Source organism: Cygnus olor, chromosome 3 (genome assembly GCF_009769625.2).
Source record: "Cygnus olor isolate bCygOlo1 chromosome 3, bCygOlo1.pri.v2, whole genome shotgun sequence".
In the NCBI taxonomy this organism is placed as follows: Eukaryota; Metazoa; Chordata; class Aves; order Anseriformes; family Anatidae; genus Cygnus; species Cygnus olor.
This window is the reverse complement of record NC_049171.1, coordinates 3,597,899-3,619,058: the sequence shown is the minus strand read 5'-3', so window position 1 is coordinate 3,619,058 and position 21,160 is coordinate 3,597,899. Positions and strand designations below refer to the sequence as shown.

The following is a 21,160-nucleotide window of genomic DNA, read 5'->3' as shown; positions in this document are numbered from 1 at the left end:
TGCTCCGGTGTCCTTCCAGGCTTCTTCAAAATCCTCCGAGGAGAGGACCACTGCGGCATCGAGTCCGAAATCGTGGCCGGCATCCCCCGGACGGAGCAATACTGGAAGAGGGTGTAACTGGCCTCGTGCATCACTGCTGAGTTGATCAAACCACAAATAATCCCGAGTCCCCGATGCTTTTAACCGATAGCGGGTTGGGCGCAGAGCCCCCACTCTAAGAGACGATAGTTGAGGTTACTTTATTAAAGCTTTTTATCTTTTTGTTTTGTATTTTTTTTTATTTTTTAGTTGTATGATGGAGCTGGAGGTGGCAGGTCCTGTACTGGTGCCAGCTGCCGTCTGCAAGCCCTCTGCTCCTGCTGGGTCGCAGCCGGGGGCACTCCCTGCTCAAAGGACTGCTGGGGGGCTTGCTGGCCTCTTTGTGCCGTGGTCTTTGGCTAGCCCGGACCCCTTCCAGCCCAGTCTGTTACTGGGAGGGAGGGAAGCAGTAGCTTTGCGCTGGGAGCAGGGATTTGGTGGGGCAGCAGAGACGGAGGCTGCTGGCAAATCCAGGCATGGCCGGTGCACCCCTGGCTGGGGCGGTCTGACTGTTAGCAGAGAGCGTGTGCCTTGTTGAATTGGCTAAACGTAGTCCCATTAGTGACAAAATACTGATGAACTTGATGCGGGGCTGCCTACAGCCCCTCCTGCCTGTGACACGTCCTTTCTGCATCGCTTGCTCTGCTCCATTATTTCGGCTGCTTTTTAAACCACTCATTCCTCAGCTGCTGTTGTTTTTTAATTATGTTCTTTTTCTTTTTCTGCTGTAATGTGGGGTTATTGATCCTAGGGAAGGGCCTGTCTGGAGCTCCATGAGCTTTGATCGAATGTCCTGCAGCATTCAGGAGCACGCTGGGAAGGGCAAACTGCTTTTGGCCAGGGCTACGCAGCTCGGGCCATGCCTTGGCAAGGGTGCTGCTGCGTGTTGCGAGCTGGTGTAGTACTTTGGGACTGCAGATGATGTTCTCCAGGTCTGCCACAGGGAGCTCATGCAGATGCTTGGAGGTATCTGGCGAACTTGCACGCAACTGAAGCTTTCTCTGAGCCACAGGTGGCAAGGAAGTAAAAGTAATCTTATTTTTGTTATTGGGGGAAGTGTAATAGCAGTGTAGGAGGAATCATGCGATTTGCCAACACTAATATAGTGAAAGAGCTTTTGATTTTCTTTTAAAGCACAAAGTATATTGCTGAGCTAATGCTACAGGGCTGAAATAAGTGAAGCAGGCTCTCCCTTGTACTGTAAAATAGCCCCTCACCTCTGCCTACTGAACCAGTGAGACAGAGCTTTGGTGTGTGTGAATGAAACAACCGTGCCAATAAACGATTTCTCCAACGTCTCGTCTCCTGCCCCTTGTTGACTTCTCCTTCAGGAGCTAAAACCATCCTCAACTCTTCTGCTGTTGCTTTGCTGTTGTGGAAGCCGGGTGAGGCCCTTTTGTGCCAGTGCAAGCTGTCCCTGCCCCATCCTCTGGCCATGCTGGTGGCAGCGGGGCTGCAGCCGCTGCCTGGGACCTGCGCTGGCCCCCGAGCAGTGCCAAGTCCTGGTGGCACAGAGGATGCTCCACCGGGGACCAGAGGGAAGCCAGGGGTGCAGGGCTGGGGAAACAGGGATGTAGCCGGGCACTGGAAAGCACGGCAGCAGCCCAAGGGTGCTGTGCCCCGACCCCTGCTGAACACACTGCATTCAGCCCCTCGGGCCTTCTGCTGCAGGCTTTTAGGCAAGGAAACCTCCAGACCAAGCCCAGGGCTACAAAGCTGGCACTGCTACGAGAGTATGGAGTAAAATGAGAGGCGGGATACAGCTAGCTGGATAGGGTATAGCAAGGCTGGAGCTCAAGAGATGAGCAAGCAGCAGCTGTAGAATAGACTGGTCTTGACCTTGAAAGGTTTCTAGAGAGCAGCAGAGCCCCCAGAAGGGCTGCCTGTAGTCTCCCAGCCTGCAACATGCTCTAAGGCTCTAACTTACCTCCTGCCTGGCTCCAGCTCCATCCCAGAAGAGCAGAGAAGGTCCCCAGTGTAGGCACAGCTTCCCCACTCCTCCTCTTCCCAACAGGGACCGGTATAAAAGTCAACGTACTGAGCGTTAGCTGTCTCCCCCCGGGTTACAATTCACTTTTCAGGCCCAACCTATAGGGCATTACTGTGATGCCCTGCAAGGAAGCATCTGCACTTCATGTAACTTGTGCAACAGTGGGGAACTAGCACAATAAGAGAAATAACGGCGGAAGAAATTCTCAAACACCCTTTTTTTTTTTTTTTCCAAGGAAAACTTTAATGTCAACAACAGGAAGCTGCACAAAGGGAGCTACCGCAAGGTTTTTGAACAACAGCTTAAAACTATCTACATAGGTACTCGTGGAGTAGGGCTGCTTCCTCCAAGTAACAGTCTGGCCACACAGGCTTGGCCTTGCAAAGGCCACCAAACGCCCCTGGTAGGGGTAGGCTTTGCCCTGTCCTGCCCCAGGCTGTCCCCCCCCCATCACACAGCCAAGCAGCAGTGAGGGATTAGGGTGACTGAAAGCAAAAATCCAGGAAAACAGGACTTGAAAGTCGTTTCCTCTTCCCACCCCTGGCGTTCCCTGTGGGAACGCAGCCTGCTTGAAGTCCAGGCTGATGGGTTTCGAAGCAGCAGTGGAAAGCTCTTCCAGTTTGCACGTCAGACTCACTCGCAGCACCCCGAGCTGCAGCCAAGTGGGCCAGGAAAACCCGCCTGGGCCACCCCAGGCTCCCTGTGGGCTACAGAAGTGCAGAGCCCAGAGCATGCAGCAAAGGTGGGTGGCTGTGCTCACATCGGGCTCAAGGCAACTCCTTCCCATTCCCTTTCACCACCTCCCCAGCTGCTAAAACCCAAAGCTTTGCAACGCACAGTGCCACCTGTACGAAGGAGCTGCAAGAGCCGGCTTTGGGCAGGGTGCACGTTCCAGCAGCCAGAGCAGCACGCCTCCGACACTGAGCAAGGAAAGGGCTCGTTTCAAGCCTAGCAGCCTCCTCAAATACAACGACAGAAAGGTGAAGATCGCCCCTGGTTCCAGGTGCCAGGAGGGCAACCAGCCCGGGCTGGTGGCCAGAAGACGGCCAGAGCTTTCTGCTGGCTAAGTGCAGTGCCTCCTGGCTGAAGCCAGAGCCCTCCGCGTGGGGAAAAGGGGCTGTGTAAGAAAGGGAGGCCAAACCCAGAAAAGGCTCCCGTCCCGCGGCTCTGAGCTGGAAAGGGGTCTCAAATGTCAAGCAAGAAAAGAGGCAACTGGAGTTTCTATTTCAACCATCCTAACCAAAAAAACAAAAACAAAAATCCAATCGGTAGTAATCAGGTAAACCGTCCAACAGGAAAGGAGGGAAAAACCAAAATCCAAATTCAACCCCAAACAGTAAGACTCCGATTGGTGCTTGCAACCAGCCACGCAGGCAGCAAGAGAGGTGAGGAGCGGAGCCTGGCGACGCCGTGCTGTCCCCCCAGGGGCTCCAGGCCACCGGCGTCCCGTCCTCATCACCGCCCGCGGGCCCGGTGGCACCCGGCTGTCCCCACCAGCAGGGGCAAGGAGCCTCCCGCCTCTGCTGCCCGTCCGCCGACCATCTCTTCTCTCCCACCGCCTGCCCGCCCTTCAGTTCTCGCCCGCCTGGACGTACTCTTCGGCGGCCTTGGAGATGGTGCTGAGGTACTGCCAGCTGAGGGCGGCCAGCAGCATGGCGCACGACAGGTAGATGGGGGAGTAGTGGTGGCGCGAGGCCATGGGGCCGCCGGGCAGGCTCATGGCGCGGATGGAGGCGATGATCTGCTGCGTCTTGTTGGACGAAGGGTCCGTGCTGGGGATCTTCTGGTAGATCTGCGGAGGGGAAGGAGGAATAATGGGCTCCTTAAACAAGGGAAACACATGCACGGCAGAGGAAGACCATGGGGCACAAGGCATGGTCCTCAGGAGTTAACTCAGTGGGGGACTGCCCTGGAGCAGCAGGACCAGGGAGGTGATCGTCCCCCTGAACTCTGCTCTGCTGAGGCTGCACCTCGAGTGCTGTGCTCAGTTTTGGGTCCCTCACTACAAGAAGGACATCGAGGCCCTGGAGCATGTCCAGAGCAGGGCTACGAAGCTGGTGAAGGGCTTGGAGCACAAGTCCTGTGAGGAGCGGCTGAGGGCACCGGGGGTGTTTAGTCTGGAGAAGAGGAGGCTCAGGGGAGACCTTATTGCTCTCTGCAACTGCCTGAAAGGAAGGTGTGGGGAGCTGGGGGTTGGCCTCTTCCCACAGGTAACCAGTGATAGGACTATTAGGAAGAACTTCTTTACTGAAAGGGTTGTTAGGCATTGGAATGGGCTGCCCAGGGAAGTGGTTGAGTCACCATCCCTGGAGGTCTTGAAAAGCCGTTTAGATGTAGAGCTTAGTGATATGGTTTAGTGGAGGGCTGGTTAGTGTTAGGTCAGAGGTCGGACTCGGTGATCTTGGAGGTCTCTTCCAACCTAGATGATTCTGTGACTAGAGGGAATGGCCTCAAGTTATGCCAGGGGAGGTTCAGGTTGGAAATGCGGAGACATTTCTTCTCAGAAAGAGCAGTCAGGCATTGGGACGGGTTGCCCAGGGAGGTGGTGGAGTCACCATCCCTGGGGGTGTTCAAGGAAAGGTTGGACGTGGTGCTTAGGGACATGGTTTAGTGGGTGACATTGGTGGTAGGGGGATGGTTGGACCAGATCATCTCGGAGGTCTTTTCCAACTTTAATGACTCTGTGATTCTGTGATTCTAAGGCCCAGCTGCTGCATGGGGCCAGGGCCCGCTTCCCTTGAGAAGTGCGTTAAGCCAGGCAGCCTCTTGAGGGCACCCCGTGATGGGAGATGGGCTGCAGGGCCTCAAACACAATCCATTGACTGACTACAAGCGGTGGTGCTGGGGCAAGCGGCTCTAGCCCAGCAAACCTCACTCACTGCCAGCATGCTGCAGCCCACCCCAAACCAGGTGACAGCCACCTCAGTCGGATAATCCCATTGTTTTGGGGGTCTTCTTTTCATGGTCTGCATGAGTTTTCTGGAGGCATCCAGACCTTCCTCTAGGCTAAGGTGTCACTGTCCCTTGTCATAGGTTTGGTCTGCCTGCAGAAGAAGCTCTAATAACTCACGGTTTTGGGTCTCCCACATGCAGAATGATCTAACAGCCCTTTTGATCTAACAGCCCTCACTGGATTATTTTTTCCCCTAGGAGTCCACCCACCAGCTGTCCTTCCACATAAACTTTTAACATCCACAGCGCCCCAAAGCCAGGAGTCCCACTGCTTAACAACCTGAGACGAGCTGCCCTCATCTACTGCTGCCCATGAAGTGGAACCACAGACTGCATCACACTCGCTGCAACTACGGACACGGTGTAAACAAGAGCGCTCACCATGGAGCTGTCTGCGGGGAGGTGATGCAACCTGTTCAGAAGAACCAGTCCTCTTGCCCGCTCAGAGAGAGGAAGCCCTCACGCTGTGAAAGCTGACTCATCTTGCTCTTGACCAGAATGAAGACAAGACCTTGGTCTCTGCCTCTCAACGCAGGCGCAGACCGAGGGTATATTTAAAGAATGTCAAGCACCCAGTTTGGTCCACGCCAAAACCATGTCAGGCATCGCCATGCCCTGGTGATGGACTAATAGAGACGTAACAAAGGGATTAACAGGTTCGTGGGTCTGCAAGGGACTGCCAATTCCACACCAGGAACAAGAACAGCAACAGCCAGAAATGACTCGAAGCAAGCTGCTCAACCTACCTCTTCCACATACTGGTACATGATGGCTTTGACAGCCTGTATGTTTGTGGCATCCATCATCAGAGTGACGGCTTGTCCCTTCCGGATCTTCACTACACCCCTGAACACCTGCTTGTTGTTATAGCAGGCGGCCAGAGTGGCGATGGCCATCACCTAAGGAGAAAAACAAAGAGCCCTCACTACATTGCAAGGAGCCTGCCCAGGGAATAACCTCGGCCCAAGCGATATCAACGGCAAAACACCGGAGTGGAACCACAATCCCACCTACAGCACGCACAAGCAAAGAAAGAAGAGAGAAGAGAATAAAACAGGTCGGAGTTTGCTCTAAGTAAAGATACCTTCACTTGGAGCATTTCCTGGCTCTCTGATGAATTATTGCAGCTGCAGGATGACTTGACAAAGAGGCAGCATGCATTATGTCAATTAATAATGTGGGTGAATTTGACAACCCAAATGTTGCCTGCCATTCCTCCCCCCAGCCCCACTTTGGACATTCAGTCCCTCTTCCATGGTTTTTTCTTTTGGTTTGGTTTGGTTTAGATTTTAAAGACACATAAAATTTCTACATCTCTCAAATTTGTTTCAATTCAGTGAATAAGCCTAAAAGTGAATTGAGATTGAGGGTCATGTATCTATCCCCATGTTTTTGGCCTGACTTCAAATGGGAGGACAAAGAGGCCCACGCATTCATGCCGTGGATATATGACAGTCAGAGATTTTTAGCCTTTTCTCAACATCACTGGTGTTTTCTGAGAGAAACAGCAGGTTTCTGCTGAATGGGGACTGAGGGGTCATAAGATGGCGAAGAACGCCACCACTTCAGGTAACCATTGAGGCGCTGTTCATTTCTCTCATCCTCGCGAGACAGACAAGAGGTGGTCATGTTCCTGGTTTTCTCTAAACAACCCTAGATTTCTCATGCACGTTCCCACTTTCTCTGGCCAATTTCCACCTTCCCAGGCGATAAGTTGTTCCTCACTTTCTTCTTGCGTCCTTCTCAATGGTGAAACGCAAAAAGCCACGTAACTTTCCAAGGCTCGTTTTGGGGAATTAGAAAGCAGCGCTTTCTTAACAGCGCTTTCTTAACTCCCTTCAGGTTATTGTTCCATATTTTGTGTTCTATACTCGTCGTTTCCATGCTCTCTTCAGGATGTGTCCAACGCTCGGGTGTCCAGCTGCACGTCAAGGACATCCCTGGCTCCCAGGGGCAGGTCCCAGGCCGCAGGCCGACCTCCTGGCCTGGACCCCAGCCTGGCAGGCGTGGCTCCTGTCAGCGTGGAGCAGCCATCTCACGTCAGCATTGTCTCACCGCAGCCAGGAGACCTCTGGCGGTGCTGACATCAGGGGCACCTCGAGACCCTTGTGATGCCACCACACAGTCACTGTCGCCCTACGGCCTCACAAAAGGTGGCTGGCTATAAGAGCCCTGAGCGGCGCGCCTGCGGCCAGTCCGGCTGGTGGTACTCGAGAGCTCGACGTGCCATTGCTGGAAGGAGCGAGGCGGAGGTGTTGCACGAGGCACACGCAAAGCCATTCTTTTTGCACACTAGCCATCGAGGTTCTTCGGTAATGTCATCAAATATACCTACGTATATGTACCTCATCTGTCCTAAGTAGGGTCTTGCCCACTGTAACCTATCATATTTGCCATTTTAATAGCAATGTTTGTAATCCATACTAAGAATATTTAGTGCTATAGTACTACAGACAACTTTGCTGAACCTAGAAAGCTAACGTATATTTGCTGCTGGAATATTTTCTTCTTGGTTCTCTCTGTAGTAGTCCTGCTGGTGGCACGCGAGGCGTCGAGGTGAAGCCAGCGAGACACGAAGCGTCGAGGTCCTGCCGGCGACCCGCAGCGGAGGTGCTGAGGACCAGAGGCTGCTGATAACCACCTGGCCCCGGGGCAGCCTACCACAGGGGACAACCAACTCCACACCGCGGCAGCTGCAGGCACCATGAACCATCAGGAGCAGCCAGAGGAGGAGGCCCCTGGGGACGAGACGTGCCCCATCTGCCTGGGCCGGCTGTCCAGCACGGCTCGTGTGGACCCCTGCAGGCACTCCTTCTGCCTGGGGTGCATCCTGCCCTGGGCCACTCAAAGAGCCACCTGCCCACTGTGCCGCGGGCGTATTGGGACCATTGCACTCGTGGTGCCGCCCGCCCAGCACGACGCCTCGCCCCGCCGGCCCCGCCGGGGATTGCAGCGCAACGCGGGGCTGGAGCGGCAGCAGCAGCAGCAGCAGCGGCAGAGGAGCCCCTCCAGCTACCGCTCCCGCAGCGTCTCGCCACGGCGCAGGGAGCGCAGCCCCGCCGAAGCACGACGGCTCGTCCGCAGCCGCTCCTGGCACTCGGAGCAGGACGGGCACAGGCTGCCACGGTCCCTGCAGTACCCCGACGCCGAGGACATAGCCGAGTACATCGCCTGGCTACGTCGGGTCCAACTGGAGGAGCCGGGGTCTGGCGACCACGCGGGCCGCCACGCCAGGCCCCGCAACTGAGCAGCGACCGGGCCTCACCTGGGGACGGGCTGGGGGTGGCAGCCACAATTACCCCAGGAATAAATTATGACTTTTCCACCCTGCAAAGCCTCTGCCTCCACTTCTTCCTGCATAGGTCAGCGGGGAGGCTGAACGCAGCCCTCTCCCGCTGTCCGTGCCGCCAAGTGGGTTGGGGACGACTGCTGTTGATGGGGAATGGCTGCGGGTGGCGGGTCCCCAAGTGAGCCTGGGGGATGAGAAGTCATTTGGGAGCCACAAAGGTGACCTGGCCCAACTGGGAAAAAGGCAAAAAGCAAAAAAGGAGCAAAAGGCTCCTAAAACCTGGCAGCAGAGAATGCCTGCCAGCTGGGGAACCAGGCCTGGGAACCTGCAGCAGCCTTGGAAGGCGCTGCTGGCCTCCTACAAGTGCAGCCTAAGGGTACCTAAGAACCTGAGACTTCCTGGATGCATTCCTGTTTGACATGATTTAGGTGTTCCTGCTCCGGCAGGGGGATTGGACTAGATGATCTTTCAAGGTGCCTTCCAATCCCTAACGTTCTGTCATTCTGTGACTGTGCATCACTGCACATTCATCCTGCCCAGAGAAGGCTCAGGGGGATCTTAGCAACGTCTAGACACCCCCAAAGGGAGGATGCAAAGAAGACGGAGCCAGGCTCTTGGCAGCAGTGCCCAGCAGGCGTCCAGCTCTAGGTGTCCCTGCTTGGGCGGGGGGGGGTTGAAGCAGATGACCTCCAGAGGTCCCTTCCATCCCCAACCCTTCTGGGAGCTTCCTGCTGGCTTAAAAACAGGCCCTTTTGATACCACGGAGGGTTCATAGGATGGCGTAGAACGCCACCACTTCAGGTAACCATTGAGGCGCTGTTCATTTCTCTCATCCTTCGAGACAGACAAGAGGTGGTCATGTTCCTGGTTTTCTCTAAACAACCCTAGATTTCTCATGCACGTTCCCACTTTCTCTGGCCAATTTCCACCTTCCCAGGCGATAAGTTGTTCCTCACTTTCTTCTTGCGTCCTTCTCAATGGTGAAACGCAAAAAGCCACGTAACTTTCCAAGGCTCGTTTTGGGGAATTAGAAAGCAGCGCTTTCTTAACGGCGCTTTCTTAACTCCCTTCAGGTTATCGTTCCATATTTTGTGTTCTATACTCGTCGTTTCCATGCTCTCTTCAGGATGTGTCCAACGCTCGGGTGTCCAGCTGCACGTCAAGGACATCCCTGGCTCCCAGGGGCAGGTCCCAGGCCGCAGGCCGACCTCCTGGCCTGGACCCCAGCCTGGCAGGCGTGGCTCCTGTCAGCGTGGAGCAGCCATCTCACGTCAGCATTGTCTCACCGCAGCCAGGAGACCTCTGGCGGTGCTGACATCAGGGGCACCTCGAGACCCTTGTGATGCCACCACACAGTCACTGTCGCCCTACGGCCTCACAAAAGGTGGCTGGCTATAAGAGCCCTGAGCGGCGCGCCTGCGGCCAGTCCGGCTGGTGGTACTCGAGAGCTCGACGTGCCATTGCTGGAAGGAGCGAGGCGGAGGTGTTGCACGAGGCACACGCAAAGCCATTCTTTTTGCACACTAGCCATCGAGGTTCTTCGGTAATGTCATCAAATATATCTACGTATATGTACCTCATCTGTCCTAAGTAGGGTCTTGCCCACTGTAACCTATCATATTTGCCATTTTAATAGCAATGTTTGTAATCCATACTAAGAATATTTAGTGCTATAGTACTACAGACAACTTTGCTGAACCTAGAAAGCTAACGTATATTTGCTGCTGGAATATTTTCTTCTTGGTTCTCTCTGTAGTAGTCCTGCTGGTGGCACGCGAGGCGTCGAGGTGAAGCCAGCGAGACACGAAGCGTCGAGGTCCTGCCGGCGACCCGCAGCGGAGGTGCTGAGGACCAGAGGCTGCTGATAACCACCTGGCCCCGGGGCAGCCTACCACAGGGGACAACCAACTCCACACCGCGGCAGCTGCAGGCACCATGAACCATCAGGAGCAGCCAGAGGAGGAGGCCCCTGGGGACGAGACGTGCCCCATCTGCCTGGGCCGGCTGTCCAGCACGGCTCGTGTGGACCCCTGCAGGCACTCCTTCTGCCTGGGGTGCATCCTGCCCTGGGCCACTCGAAGAGCCACCTGCCCACTGTGCCGCGGGCGTATTGGGACCATCGCACTCGTGGTGCCGCCCGCCCAGCACGACGCCTCGCCCCGCCGGGGATTGCAGCGCAACGCGGGGCTGGAGCGGCAGCAGCAGCAGCAGCAGCGGCAGAGGAGCCCCTCCAGCTACCGCTCCCGCAGCGTCTCACCACGGCGCAGGGAGCGCAGCCCCGCCGAAGCACGACGGCTCGTCCGCAGCCGCTCCTGGCACTCGGAGCAGGACGGGCACAGGCTGCCACGGTCCCTGCAGTACCCCGATGCCGAGGACATAGCCGAGTACATCGCCTGGCTACGTCGGGTCCAACTGGAGGAGCCGGGGTCTGGCGACCACGCGGGCCGCCACGCCAGGCCCCGCAACTGAGCAGCGACCGGGCCTCACCTGGGGACGGGCTGGGGGTGGCAGCCACAATTACCCCAGGAATAAATTATGACTTTTCCACCCTGCAAAGCCTCTGCCTCCACTTCTTCCTGCATAGGTCAGCGGGGGGGCTGAACGCAGCCCTCTCCCGCTGTCCGCACCGCCAAGTGGGTTGGGGACGACTGCTGTTGATGGGGAATGGCTGCGGGTGGCGGGTCCCCAAGTGAGCCTGGGGGATGAGAAGTCATTTGGGAGCCACAAAGGTGACCTGGCCCAACTGGGAAAAAGGCAAAAAGCAAAAAAGGAGCAAAAGGCTCCTAAAACCTGGCAGCAGAGAATGCCTGCCAGCCGGGGAACCGGGCCTGGGAACCTGCAGCGGCCTTGGAAGGCGCTGCTGGCCTCCTACAAGTGCAGCCTAAGGGTACCTAAGAACCAGAGACTTCCTCAAGATACCACCACCAAGGGCAAAAGCAAGGAACTAGAACAACAACGGGCTGCCTGAGAAGGAGGAATTGCTCTGGGAAAGGTGCCATTCTCAGAGACTAGGAAGTATCGATGTCTATCGCTTGTCTCAGGCGAAACACAGAAATTAGCAGCGTCTTTTGGCTGCTCCAAGGAGGTGGTGTCCTAGATTGGACTAAATGATCTTTCAAGGTCCCTTTCAATCCCCAGCATTCTGTGGTTCTCTCACAGATCTGATACGTAACCCTTCCGCCTCCAACTCCTCATCAGCTGGGCTGCAGATGATGAAGAACCACTTGAAAGCGATAACCTACCTGGGGGATCGCACAGAAGTTGAAGACGCTTTGATTTTTCAGGCGGGACAGATACGTAAGGACATCAGGGACGTGGTGGAGAGCGTTGGTGATGAGCTCGTTCAGACACTGGACAGCCATATCTATGTTCTCTGGTTTGGCAAGGTCCGAGAGCTTTTTTGCATATCTGCTCCAAACCTGAAGAGCAAGGTAAGAACTCAAGTTAGAGGGTACATTCATGCTGCGAAGGAGACATCAGTAAGTCTGAGGTCTGGGGGAAGAACCCCCACAGCCTTGAAGGACTAGGGCGTACGAGGCTAAAGAAGAAAGGAAAGGCTCTGGAAACCTGACAGTAGCCTTCATATATGCTAAGACTATGAAGAAAAAGGATCTATCTTCATGTCTTCTATAGGTAGGGCAAAGAAGTACAGCTCATGTGCCAGGCTGGTATCGGGAAATGTTCTATCAGACAAGGTCTGCCACGTGGGGAGAGAAAGAAAATTCCTTGGAGGGCTTCAAGAACAGCAGACAAGCATCTGTCTGACAGGCAGAGTTGATCCTGCCTTCGGGAATAGACTAGGTAACCTCCCAAAAACCTCACCCAGTCTTTTTCTCCCTCATTCCCAGCTCTGACTTAATAGGGAGAAGAGAAAAAGCTGCCCAACAAGCTCTTAGCAGTGGGGGGGAAGATGTCATCTTGTCACCACATCAGTACCCAACAGCTGTAGATAGATGTAGGACTTCTGAGTCAGGTGTCATTTGAAGAACTGTTATTATTAAAGGCATGTACAACCAACAGCAGCAACCTTAAAATTGAAGCAGACTGTCAAATCTCTACCATTAACTTTGATTTAAAGGGATGTGAAAGACACCACAATTTTAGCTGTGCATGGCCCATTGGCTACATCCACAACAGATCTTGGACAGTAGTCTGAGAAGATTGTCAAGGGACATGAACAAACAAGCCAAAGCAGTGGAAAAACCCTGGCCGTAGGGATTTTGAAGAAAATTCTAGGAGGAACTCTTCCAACAAGAGGCTGCAATGCACCATCAGAGCAGCAAAGACAGTACCTACATTATTTATTAGCACAGTACGTGCAGTTCCTCATGAAACACAGCAGAAAAGCTTACCCAACAGCAGTGCTCTCCCTTACCTCTCTGGGCCAGAACTCCCTTCCCTCCAGCTGGTCCTCCAGATAGTCACGGATGATGTTGGTTTTCTGCAGGAAGAGGCCCATGGAGTTTGCCAGCTCCGTGTCCTGTCCGACAATCGGATCTTCTAGCTCTGATGCAGAGAAGAGACGGGAAAGGCCTATCCCCACCAGCCCAGCTACGTAGTGACAGTACTGGGACGCACCGGGAGGGCAAGGGACAAAAAAAAGGTAAAAGGAACAGTTACAAAGAGCTGCCCACTTTGCACAGCACATTTTACAAAAGTGATGCTTAAGGAGGTAATTCGTGGTGTGTTTTCTGCAAGTTCTCCTTACACATCAGCTTTCCCATGCCCAAACACCTTGCCAAGGGTGTCCTCTGTCACGTCTGTGACTGTTGGTGCTACCAAATGAGCTGCCCACAACGGGACCCAGAAACATGTGCTGGTGGGGGACACCACCAAGCCACTGGTGAAATCTTCCACACCATCCCTCCACAGCTGCCCTGCATTGAGGAATAGCTCCTCATGATAAGGGAAGCTGCACGTGCAGACCTTCAGGCCCCAGCAAGGTAACTTTCCTACTGATGTTGAGCGTGTCTGGGTTGACTTACCTTATCCCACTCACGCTGAGAATCCACCTTCTTCTCCAAGAACTCGGCCATCCCGACGCCCATCTTGTGACAAATGTCTGAAATCACATCCTGGTAGACTTTCGACAGGTTCCTGAACTCCATGGAGATCTGCAGCACAAGCCAGCAAGAGGAAACAAAGACAGCAGGGGAAAAAAAAAAAAAATCAGCAGAATTCAACATTTATCAGTGGACCAGAAAAAGACTTGTTTAGCAGGCTCTTATCCCACCCTGGCTAGAGATCTAGGACAACTCCCCCAACAAGAGTTGTTTCAAGGCCCTCCAAGCACAGGCTCTCTCCGTCCTCAATCTCAATGGTACAATCTCTGGCAGCAGATCAGACACGGCGATATCTTTGGGAGGACTCTGCAGCCTTGGACCAGTATCATCTGGGAGGTGCAGGACAAAACTAGCTACGCCTGGCGTGCAAAGTTGTTTCTCAAAATTTATGAGAGCATCCCAACATGACAACCATGGGAAGGAAAGGGGAGGTTCCTGGTGCTCTGTTCTCCTCAGCCTTTCCAGCTTTGGCTCTTGCAAGACACACGAGTGCCCTTTGCACAACGGGAAAGGCATCAAACAACAGGGAGAGTGTGAGATCCCCCCTCCTGCATCTCCACAATCTTCTCAGTGATTCAACTGCTGTGTAAATTAAACGCATGGGCTCAGCGTCAGTCTGAGGGGCTGGGATCCCCTACGCAGAGGAGAACTGCTGGTGAGCGCATCCCTACCAAATATTATTAAAATCATACCTGAATATGAACTGCCACCACCTGAGTGCATAACACAAACAAAACAGAGAACAATGAAGTTCCCCAAACACCTTACCTACAGAAAATCTCTTCTAAAGTACCACGGCAGTGGCATACAAACCACGTTTCTATCGCCATGCACTAACAACTCCCTGGCACAGCTCTCTCCTATCCCATGCGTCCCAGGCAGAGCCTCAAAGTTTCCACTACACTTTGTTTCTCCAAATGACAACCCCTTTCCCACTGCTACGGAAAGCCTGATAAGGACAGAAGAAATTTAAAGCAGAAGAAGGCTGAACAAAGCAGAACTTCCTCCAAAAAAATGAAACGCTTTCTTCTATATTATACCGTTTCTTCAACAGAGCTTTAAAAACAAAGCAAAAAAAACAATCCACCAGCTATTTCTGATCAACGTGAGCAACAGCAAAACAGATTTAATATTGTTTAACTTGCTACGGGAGATGCAGATTCCCTGTGCCTTCGTTTTAGAAAGATCCTTAAACTATGAACAGCAACGGTGCTTTTTATCGTAAGCTCTACGCTGAAGACCTCCAGACTCCTGCAGATCCTGAGCAGATCCCGCAGGACTGCTGCAAGCGTTGTTCCTCCCATAAGCTGGACACCAGGCAAGTCTTCCTCATCTCCTTCTGCTCGAAGGGTCACAGGACAGCAAACCCATAAGATCTACGGGCTCTGCACCAGGAACCCGATGCTCCTGCGGGTGCCTTACCGTGGGGAAGTCCTCCAGCACCTGGCGGTCCTTCTCCTTGCTCTCCATGTACTTCCAGTCCGGTTGATAGAGATAGGAGTGAAACTCGTGCAGCATCGGGACCTTTACGTCCAAGCTGATGGTCATGTCATCCTCTATGGTGTCCAGGGCACGCAGAACTAGGTAGAAGATACAGACGGCATGTCTGCGGGAGGAGAGAAAACAACCGTCCCTGACTCCGGATTGCTTATTATTTGTGAAAAGCAGCTTAGGTTCATCGCACGGCCCCATGTCCAGCTCGCCACCACGCATGTGCCGCCAGATTGATGGTGTAATGTAACAATGAATGGCTTAGGAATGAGCTGCTCAAACACCAGGGCAGCAGGAGCGGGTTGGGGATGGGGAGCACCCGTCTGCCCTGCTCAGGGCCCCGCAGCCCTGCTCTGACTCCAACCTAAAGCTCCACGCAAGCTCCTCGTGGGCTGGCCCCTGGGAAAGCTGCAGCACACCCGAGCCAGGGTTGGAAACCTGGCTTTCTCCTCGGAGCAGAGCGTTCCTTACAAGGCTTTTTTGGCTATTTACCACTGGGCAGGGCACTGCAAAAGCCAAGCCCGCGAGCGAGCCCCGAGGCTCTCGGCCAGCGCTCGCTAGGACCCAGGGGACAGAGCCCGAGGTCTGTTTACAGGAAAAAAGCCAATTCAAAGCAAGGACGGGGAGGAAAGCAGGTGGGACTGTTCCTACTGCTGCCTCTGCTCTGCACCTGGAGCCCTTTTAGCGAGCCTGGGGGGAATAAGAGGACCCCTTACGGTGCAACGGGAACATCAGGGTGGGCAGATAGAGCCAAAAAGGCTCCGGATTTATCTCAGGCTTGCCGCACCCAAGCCACGCAGGAAGGAATCACAAAGGAAGGGCACTGCTGTGAGGGGAAGCCCGGAGAAGATGGCACTTCCCTCCCGTCCCCCTGGCACGAGGTACTGAGGCTCTGGCAGCGCCCAGCCCGCGTGCCCGAGCACCCCAGCAGAAACTGTGGGCTCCCTGCTTCCCCAAAACCCTCCTGAAATGAGAAACGCTGGATTTACGCAGTAATTCCCCAAAATCTTAATGAGCAGCGACGCTTCGAAGAGGTGATGCGCTCATTAATTGCTCGCCAAAGGGCAACTAGCTGGGATTGCTTAAGTGTTAATCGTTAGGCGAAGGCAGCGCTCTCCTGGGATGAGCAACGCACAAGCAGCAACTCGGCAGAGAAAAGAGTGGTGTTAGAGGCAATACTTAAATTTGGCACTTTTTTCCCTTAATTGAGGGGTATCAGAAGGGTGATCTGGGCTGAACCAGCAAAGCCAGGCTTCGTCTGAGGACAGCAGCGTGGTTCTCGCCGAAAATCACGGCGGAAGAGAAGCGTTCGCTCCTACAGAACAAGGCTCCCTTCCCAAAAAGATGCCCTAAACGAGGGGCAACGGGCTGGACAGGGCCCTGGCACACGCAGCACAGGATTGATAGGGCCAAAAAGAAACCAAGCCAGACGAGGCCAAGCCTCCCAGCCCAGCAAATCGATTCCTCCGGTACCGCTGCTGCTCCGGCGCCGCGAGCACCATCTGCCAGTTCTGCCTCTCCCTCCCTCATCCCCAAACTCTCCAAACGCAGCTTTGGAAAACGAATTTCTCCTGATCCGCTACAGAGCCGGGGCCGTAATTCAAGAGCAATCCCCGCACGTAGGTTGCAAACAGCCACCGACAGCATTTTTAGGATGCCAGGCAGGAGTTTCCATGCCCTGGGGACAGGGAGCCTTCACCATCCCGGTAAGCTACAACAACGGGAGGATTAAAGAGCACAAAAGACAGACAGGAAAAATTACCAGCACCCCACGCAGATTACAAGATTACCAGCACCCCATACAGACACCGCAAACACGTTGCGAGGTGTTTAATTGATTGGCACCTTCGTTTCTCTTTTTGGCTGTTCTAACAGGGGAAAAATAAGTTCGGTTTTCGGCCCCGCTCACGCTTTTCCAAGCCGCTGGATTTCTTGGCTTTTCCTGCAAACCATTTCACAAACGCTGGAGCGCGGCCGCGGGGCAGCGTCCCAAACGCCAGCCCCGGGCACCGGCAGATTCCCCAGGACTCAGGCACAACACACGCGCCTACTTACGGGAACCCCTGCTTTTAACCGTTAACGCGGCGTGGGATTGACTGGGGGAAGCTCCCCAGACTGAAAATTAGGAATGTAAGGGAATATTTGGTGGGCGGAAAGAGACGCACAAGACCCCAAGCTCGCATCCCCCTTTTCTGCAGGGGTCGGCAAGGGCTGTAAAGCAAACCTGGGCGCCCAGCGAGCCTCGAGGACCCCCGGGACGGAGGTCTGGAGGCTGCTGCTTCCACACCAACCTCTCCGTCGGGCTCCAGACCCTCGGTCAGCCGCAGCTTTCTGCTCGCCTCCTCCCGCCGCGCCTCTCCGGCCCTCCCGGCCGGCGTGGCACCCAACGCCAGCTCCCGACGCTGCCAGGACGCGCATTCCCAGGGTGTCACAGGCAGCACACGGGCTCTGCCTTTAACCTCCTGCTGCCAGACGAGCTGCAGCGACCGCCGGCGGGCCCAAAAAACCCCGGAGCCCCGCTGCGTGGGGAGGGAGCAGCTGCGCCAAGGAGCCCAGGGGCATCGCCGCGCTGATTTGGGCAGGAGGGCCTGGGGTCCGAGGCTGCCGCACGGTTCCCCCCTCAAAAAAAAAAAAAAAAAAAAAAAATCCCGAACGAGCAGACCTGGTGCTTCGGGGCATTGCACAGCCCCCCCCAGAACCCAAACCGAGCAGCCCCAGTACTTGGGGGCATTACAAAGACCCAAGCAATGCCCAAACTGAGGAGTCCCAGTGCTTGGGGGTATTGCACAGACCCCCCCCCCAGGACCCCCCCAAGCAGCTCCAGCACTTGGGGGCATTGCACAGACCCCCCCCCAATACCCAAACTGAGCAGTCCCAGTGCCTGGGAGCACTGCACAGACCCCCCCACCCCCCCAAGTAATCCCAGTGCCTGGGGGCATTGCACAGACCCCCCCAGTACCCCCCCCAGACAGTCCCAGTGCCTGGAGCCTTGCACAGACCCCCCACAGTACCCCCCCCAAACAGCCCCAGCGCTTGGGGGCATTGCGCAGACCCCCCCCCCCCCCAGCACCCAAACTGAGCAGCCCCAACGCTTGGGGACATTGCACGGACCCCCCCCCAGCACCCTCCCTAAGCAACCCGAGTGCCTGGGGGCATCGCACAGATTCCCCCCAATACCCGAACCGAGCAACCCCAATGCTCGGGGGCATTGCACAGACACCCCCCCCCCCACCCCAAAGCAACCCCAGTACCTGGTGGCATCGCACGGACCCCCCCAGCACCCCCATGCCAAGCAACCCCAATGCTCGGGGGCACCGCACAGCCCCCTCCCACACCCCCCAAGCAGCCCTGGAGCCTGATACGTTTGCACCCCGACCCCCCCCCCCCCTCAGCTGTGCCCCCCCCCCCCGGGTGTGCCCCCCCCCCAGCTCACCGCAGCTCTCCGTCCAGGGCCTGGATGACGGCGGCGAAGCTGCGGCTGGTCTGGTTGAGGTAGCGGTAGCAGGTGCGGAGGCCGAGTCCCAGCGAGTCCTGGGGGGACAACGGGGGGCACGGGGGGGGTTGGAGGCGAGGTGGGGCCGGAGGAGAAGGGGGGCAGGGGGTGGCAGCCCCGCTGCGCTGCCCCCGCCGCCCCCCACCCCGCAGCCGCCCCAGGGCGGCCCGGGGGGGTCCCCGCGGGGGGGGACAGCGCCAGGGTGCGCTTGAACAGGGACACGGCTTTGGTGCTGGCCGCCATCGGGCAGGAGGTGGCGGGGGGGGGGGGGGGGGGCACCAAAGGGGGGGGTCACCGAGCCCGCTCCGCCCCGTGACCGCCCCCTTAACCCGCTGAGCGCCCGGCATGGTGCTGGGCACGGCCCGGGAGGCTGCAAGGAGCAGGACGGGGCAACGCATGGGAAACACCGAGCTGCTGCAAGGCTCCGAGACCAGTGCAATGCATGGGAAGCACCAAGCTGCTGCAAGGCTCCGGGCTGGGGCAACGCACGGGAAGCACGAAGGTGCTGGGAAGCTCTGGGGCAACGCACACGAAGCACCGAGCTGCTACAAGGTGCCGGTGCAACGCACGGGAAGCACCAAGGCTCTGCAAGGCACAGGGGCCCGTGCAACATAAGGGAAGAACCAAGCTGCTGCAAGGCACCAGGGCCGGGGTAATTAACGCACGGGAAGCACGGGGGCAATGCACAGAGGTAGCAAGCTGATGGGAAACTCCCGGGGTGTTGCAATGCATGGGAAGCACCAAGCTGCTTGAAAGAGCTGGTGCCCATGCAACGCACGGGAAACATCAAGACACTGCAAGGCACTGGGGCTGGTGCAACGCACGGGAAGCACCAAGCTGCTGCAAAGCATCAGGGCCAGGGCAATGCATGGCAAACACCAAGCTGCCGGGAAGCACCGGGACAACACAGGGGATACACGAAGCTGCTGGGAAGCACCAGGGCCGGTGCAATGCACGGGAATCACCAAGCCTCTTGAAAGAGCCGGTGCAATGCATGGGAAACACCAAGACACTGCGAGGCACCAGGGCCGGTGCAATGCACGGGAAGCTCCAAGCAGCTGCCGGGGTAATGCACAAGAACGAACCATCAAGCTGCTGCAAGGCGCCGGTGCAATGCATAGGAAGCACCGTGCTGCTGCAAGGCGTCGGGGCAGCGCAATGCATGGGAGACACCAGGACAACGCACGGGAAGCACCGAGCTGCTGGGAAGCACCGGTGCAGCGCACGAGAAGCTCCAAGCAGCTGCCACGCAGCCGGGCCGGCGCAACGCACGGGAAGCACCGAGCTGCTGCAAGCAGCCAGGTTCAGCACAACGCACGGGAAGCCGGTACCGGCGCAAAGCACGGGCAGAACCGAGTCGCTGCAAAGCGCCGCTGTCGGCGCAATGCCCAGGGAGCAAGAAGCACGCCGCAGGGCAGCACCGGGGCCGCGGATGCTCCGAGCCGGGCGCACCGCCCCAGCTGCTGCAACGCACCGGCAGCGCCGAGCCGCTTGCGTGGGGGCTGCTGCGACGCGTGCGGCACCCCGGGGCGCCCAGGACCCCCCGAACCCGGTGCAATTACGCACGGGAAGCGCCAAACCGGGGGCGCGCAACGCCCGCAACCGGCTCCGCGCACGCCAAGCGGCGGCGCGCGCCCAGCTGGGTGCCGCTGCGAAGCACCGGGGGCCGTGCAAATCCCGGGGAGCGAGGCTCAGCGCGATGCCAAGCCCCGGGAGCATCGCGAAACCCCCCCGGGAGCATCGCGAAGCCCCCCAAAAACCCGCAGCGGGGCCGCGCACGGAGCCCTCCCGCCCCCCCTCCATCACCCCGGGGCCGCGCCCCGGGGCATCGCCAGCCTCTCACCGGGTCGATGCGCGGCATGACGGCCCGGTAGCCGCCCATCTTGAAGCGCAGCAGGTTGTAAATGTCCTCGGGGTGCCCCAGCCATGTCCGCAGCAGCTCCATGGGGGCCCCGCTGCCCGCGCGCTCCCGGCGCCGCCAAGCGCGCTCCCGCCGCCGCTCCCCCCCTCCTCCTCCTCACCCCCCTCCCGCCGCTTAACCGCTGAGGGGGCGGGCCCCTCGAGCCCCCTCTCCGCCAATCAGCCCGCTCGCCCCATGGCTCGGCAGGCAGGCGGGAGCGGCTATTGGTCGGCTGCTCGTCGCACCAGAGGGGCGCCGGCCAATAGGAGGGCGGCGCGGCTGGGGTGACAGCCGGCGGCGGGCGCTGAGTGGACAGCGGGCGCCGCGGGCACTCGCGTGGCGCCGGGAGCGCTGAGAGGGGAGAGGGAGGAGCCAAGATGGCGGCCGGCCTCCTCTCAGCGCCCGCGGGGCTCAGTTGCCGGCTGCCCTTGGGGGAGAGCTTGCTCCTAGCTCCCACCTGAACCCTAGGAGCATTAAAATTGGAGAAGACCTCCCAGACTACCTCGTCCAGCCATCCCCTGACACCAGTATCACCCATTAAGCCATGTCCCCAAGCACCACATCCAACCTTAAGTTCCCCCTTTCACCACTATCTCCCCTAAACCATGTCCCTAAGCACCATATCCAACCATGAACTCCCCCTTCCACCACTATCACCCACTAGACCCTGTCCCTGAGCACCCCATCCAGCCCTTCCTTAAACACCCAGGGGCTGTGACTCCACCACCTTCCTGGGCAACCCATTCCAATGCCATGACACAATTTCACCTCAAAATTTTTATTTACAAAGGGCACACAAACCACCATACTTCATTTTCAGGCCTCCTCTTTCACTAAGAAAGTGTCTCCCTCTGACAAACAGCCTCTCAGGCCTGGGCACAAGCTGAAAAACAGCTTGCAGAGC

At 56.9% G+C, this 21,160-nt stretch overlaps 3 protein-coding genes across 3 annotated transcripts in view; 2 read left to right on the top strand and 1 right to left on the bottom strand.

Moving 5' to 3' along the window:
* The window catches only part of CTSB (cathepsin B), a 34,815-nt gene extending 33,443 nt beyond the window's left edge, over positions 1-1,372 (top strand). The window contains exon 10 of the mRNA XM_040550647.1: positions 20-1,372. Coding sequence (XP_040406581.1) covers positions 20-117 — 98 coding nt within the window. The 3' untranslated portion in view covers positions 118-1,372. The remainder of the gene's footprint in view (positions 1-19) is intronic.
* On the bottom strand, positions 790-20,407 carry FDFT1 (farnesyl-diphosphate farnesyltransferase 1). The gene is made up of 8 exons (XM_040550640.1): positions 20,200-20,407; positions 18,297-18,394; positions 14,795-14,978; positions 13,295-13,423; positions 12,685-12,876; positions 11,552-11,728; positions 5,767-5,919; positions 790-3,860 (listed from the first exon to the last, which is right to left on the bottom strand). Exons 1-8 carry the CDS (start codon positions 20,299-20,301, stop codon positions 3,639-3,641), a joined length of 1,257 nt encoding a protein of 418 aa, XP_040406574.1. The 5' UTR covers positions 20,302-20,407; the 3' UTR covers positions 790-3,638.
* LOC121066876 (E3 ubiquitin-protein ligase Topors-like) lies at positions 9,396-11,223 on the top strand. Its single transcript, XM_040550657.1, has 2 exons — positions 9,396-9,852; positions 10,069-11,223. The coding sequence occupies exon 2, from the start codon at positions 10,245-10,247 to the stop codon at positions 10,776-10,778; it is 534 nt and encodes a 177-aa protein (XP_040406591.1). The 5' UTR covers positions 9,396-9,852; positions 10,069-10,244; the 3' UTR covers positions 10,779-11,223.
* Positions 20,408-21,160: the final 753 nt, after the last annotated feature.

Coding starts and splice junctions, on each gene's coding strand:
- LOC121066876 (XM_040550657.1), top strand. CDS start 10,245: ATGAACCATCAGGAGCAGCCAGAGGAGGAGGCCCCTGGGGACGAGACG.
- FDFT1 (XM_040550640.1), bottom strand. CDS start 20,301: ATGGAGCTGCTGCGGACATGGCTGGGGCACCCCGAGGACATTTACAAC. Junction 12,877..13,294: donor CTCAGCGTGAGTGGGATAAG/GTAAGTCAACCC, acceptor GGTGCGTCCCAG/TACTGTCACTACGTAGCTGG. Junction 5,920..11,551: donor ACTTCTGTGCGATCCCCCAG/GTAGGTTATCGC, acceptor TTTTCTCCTTAG/GTGATGGCCATCGCCACTCT.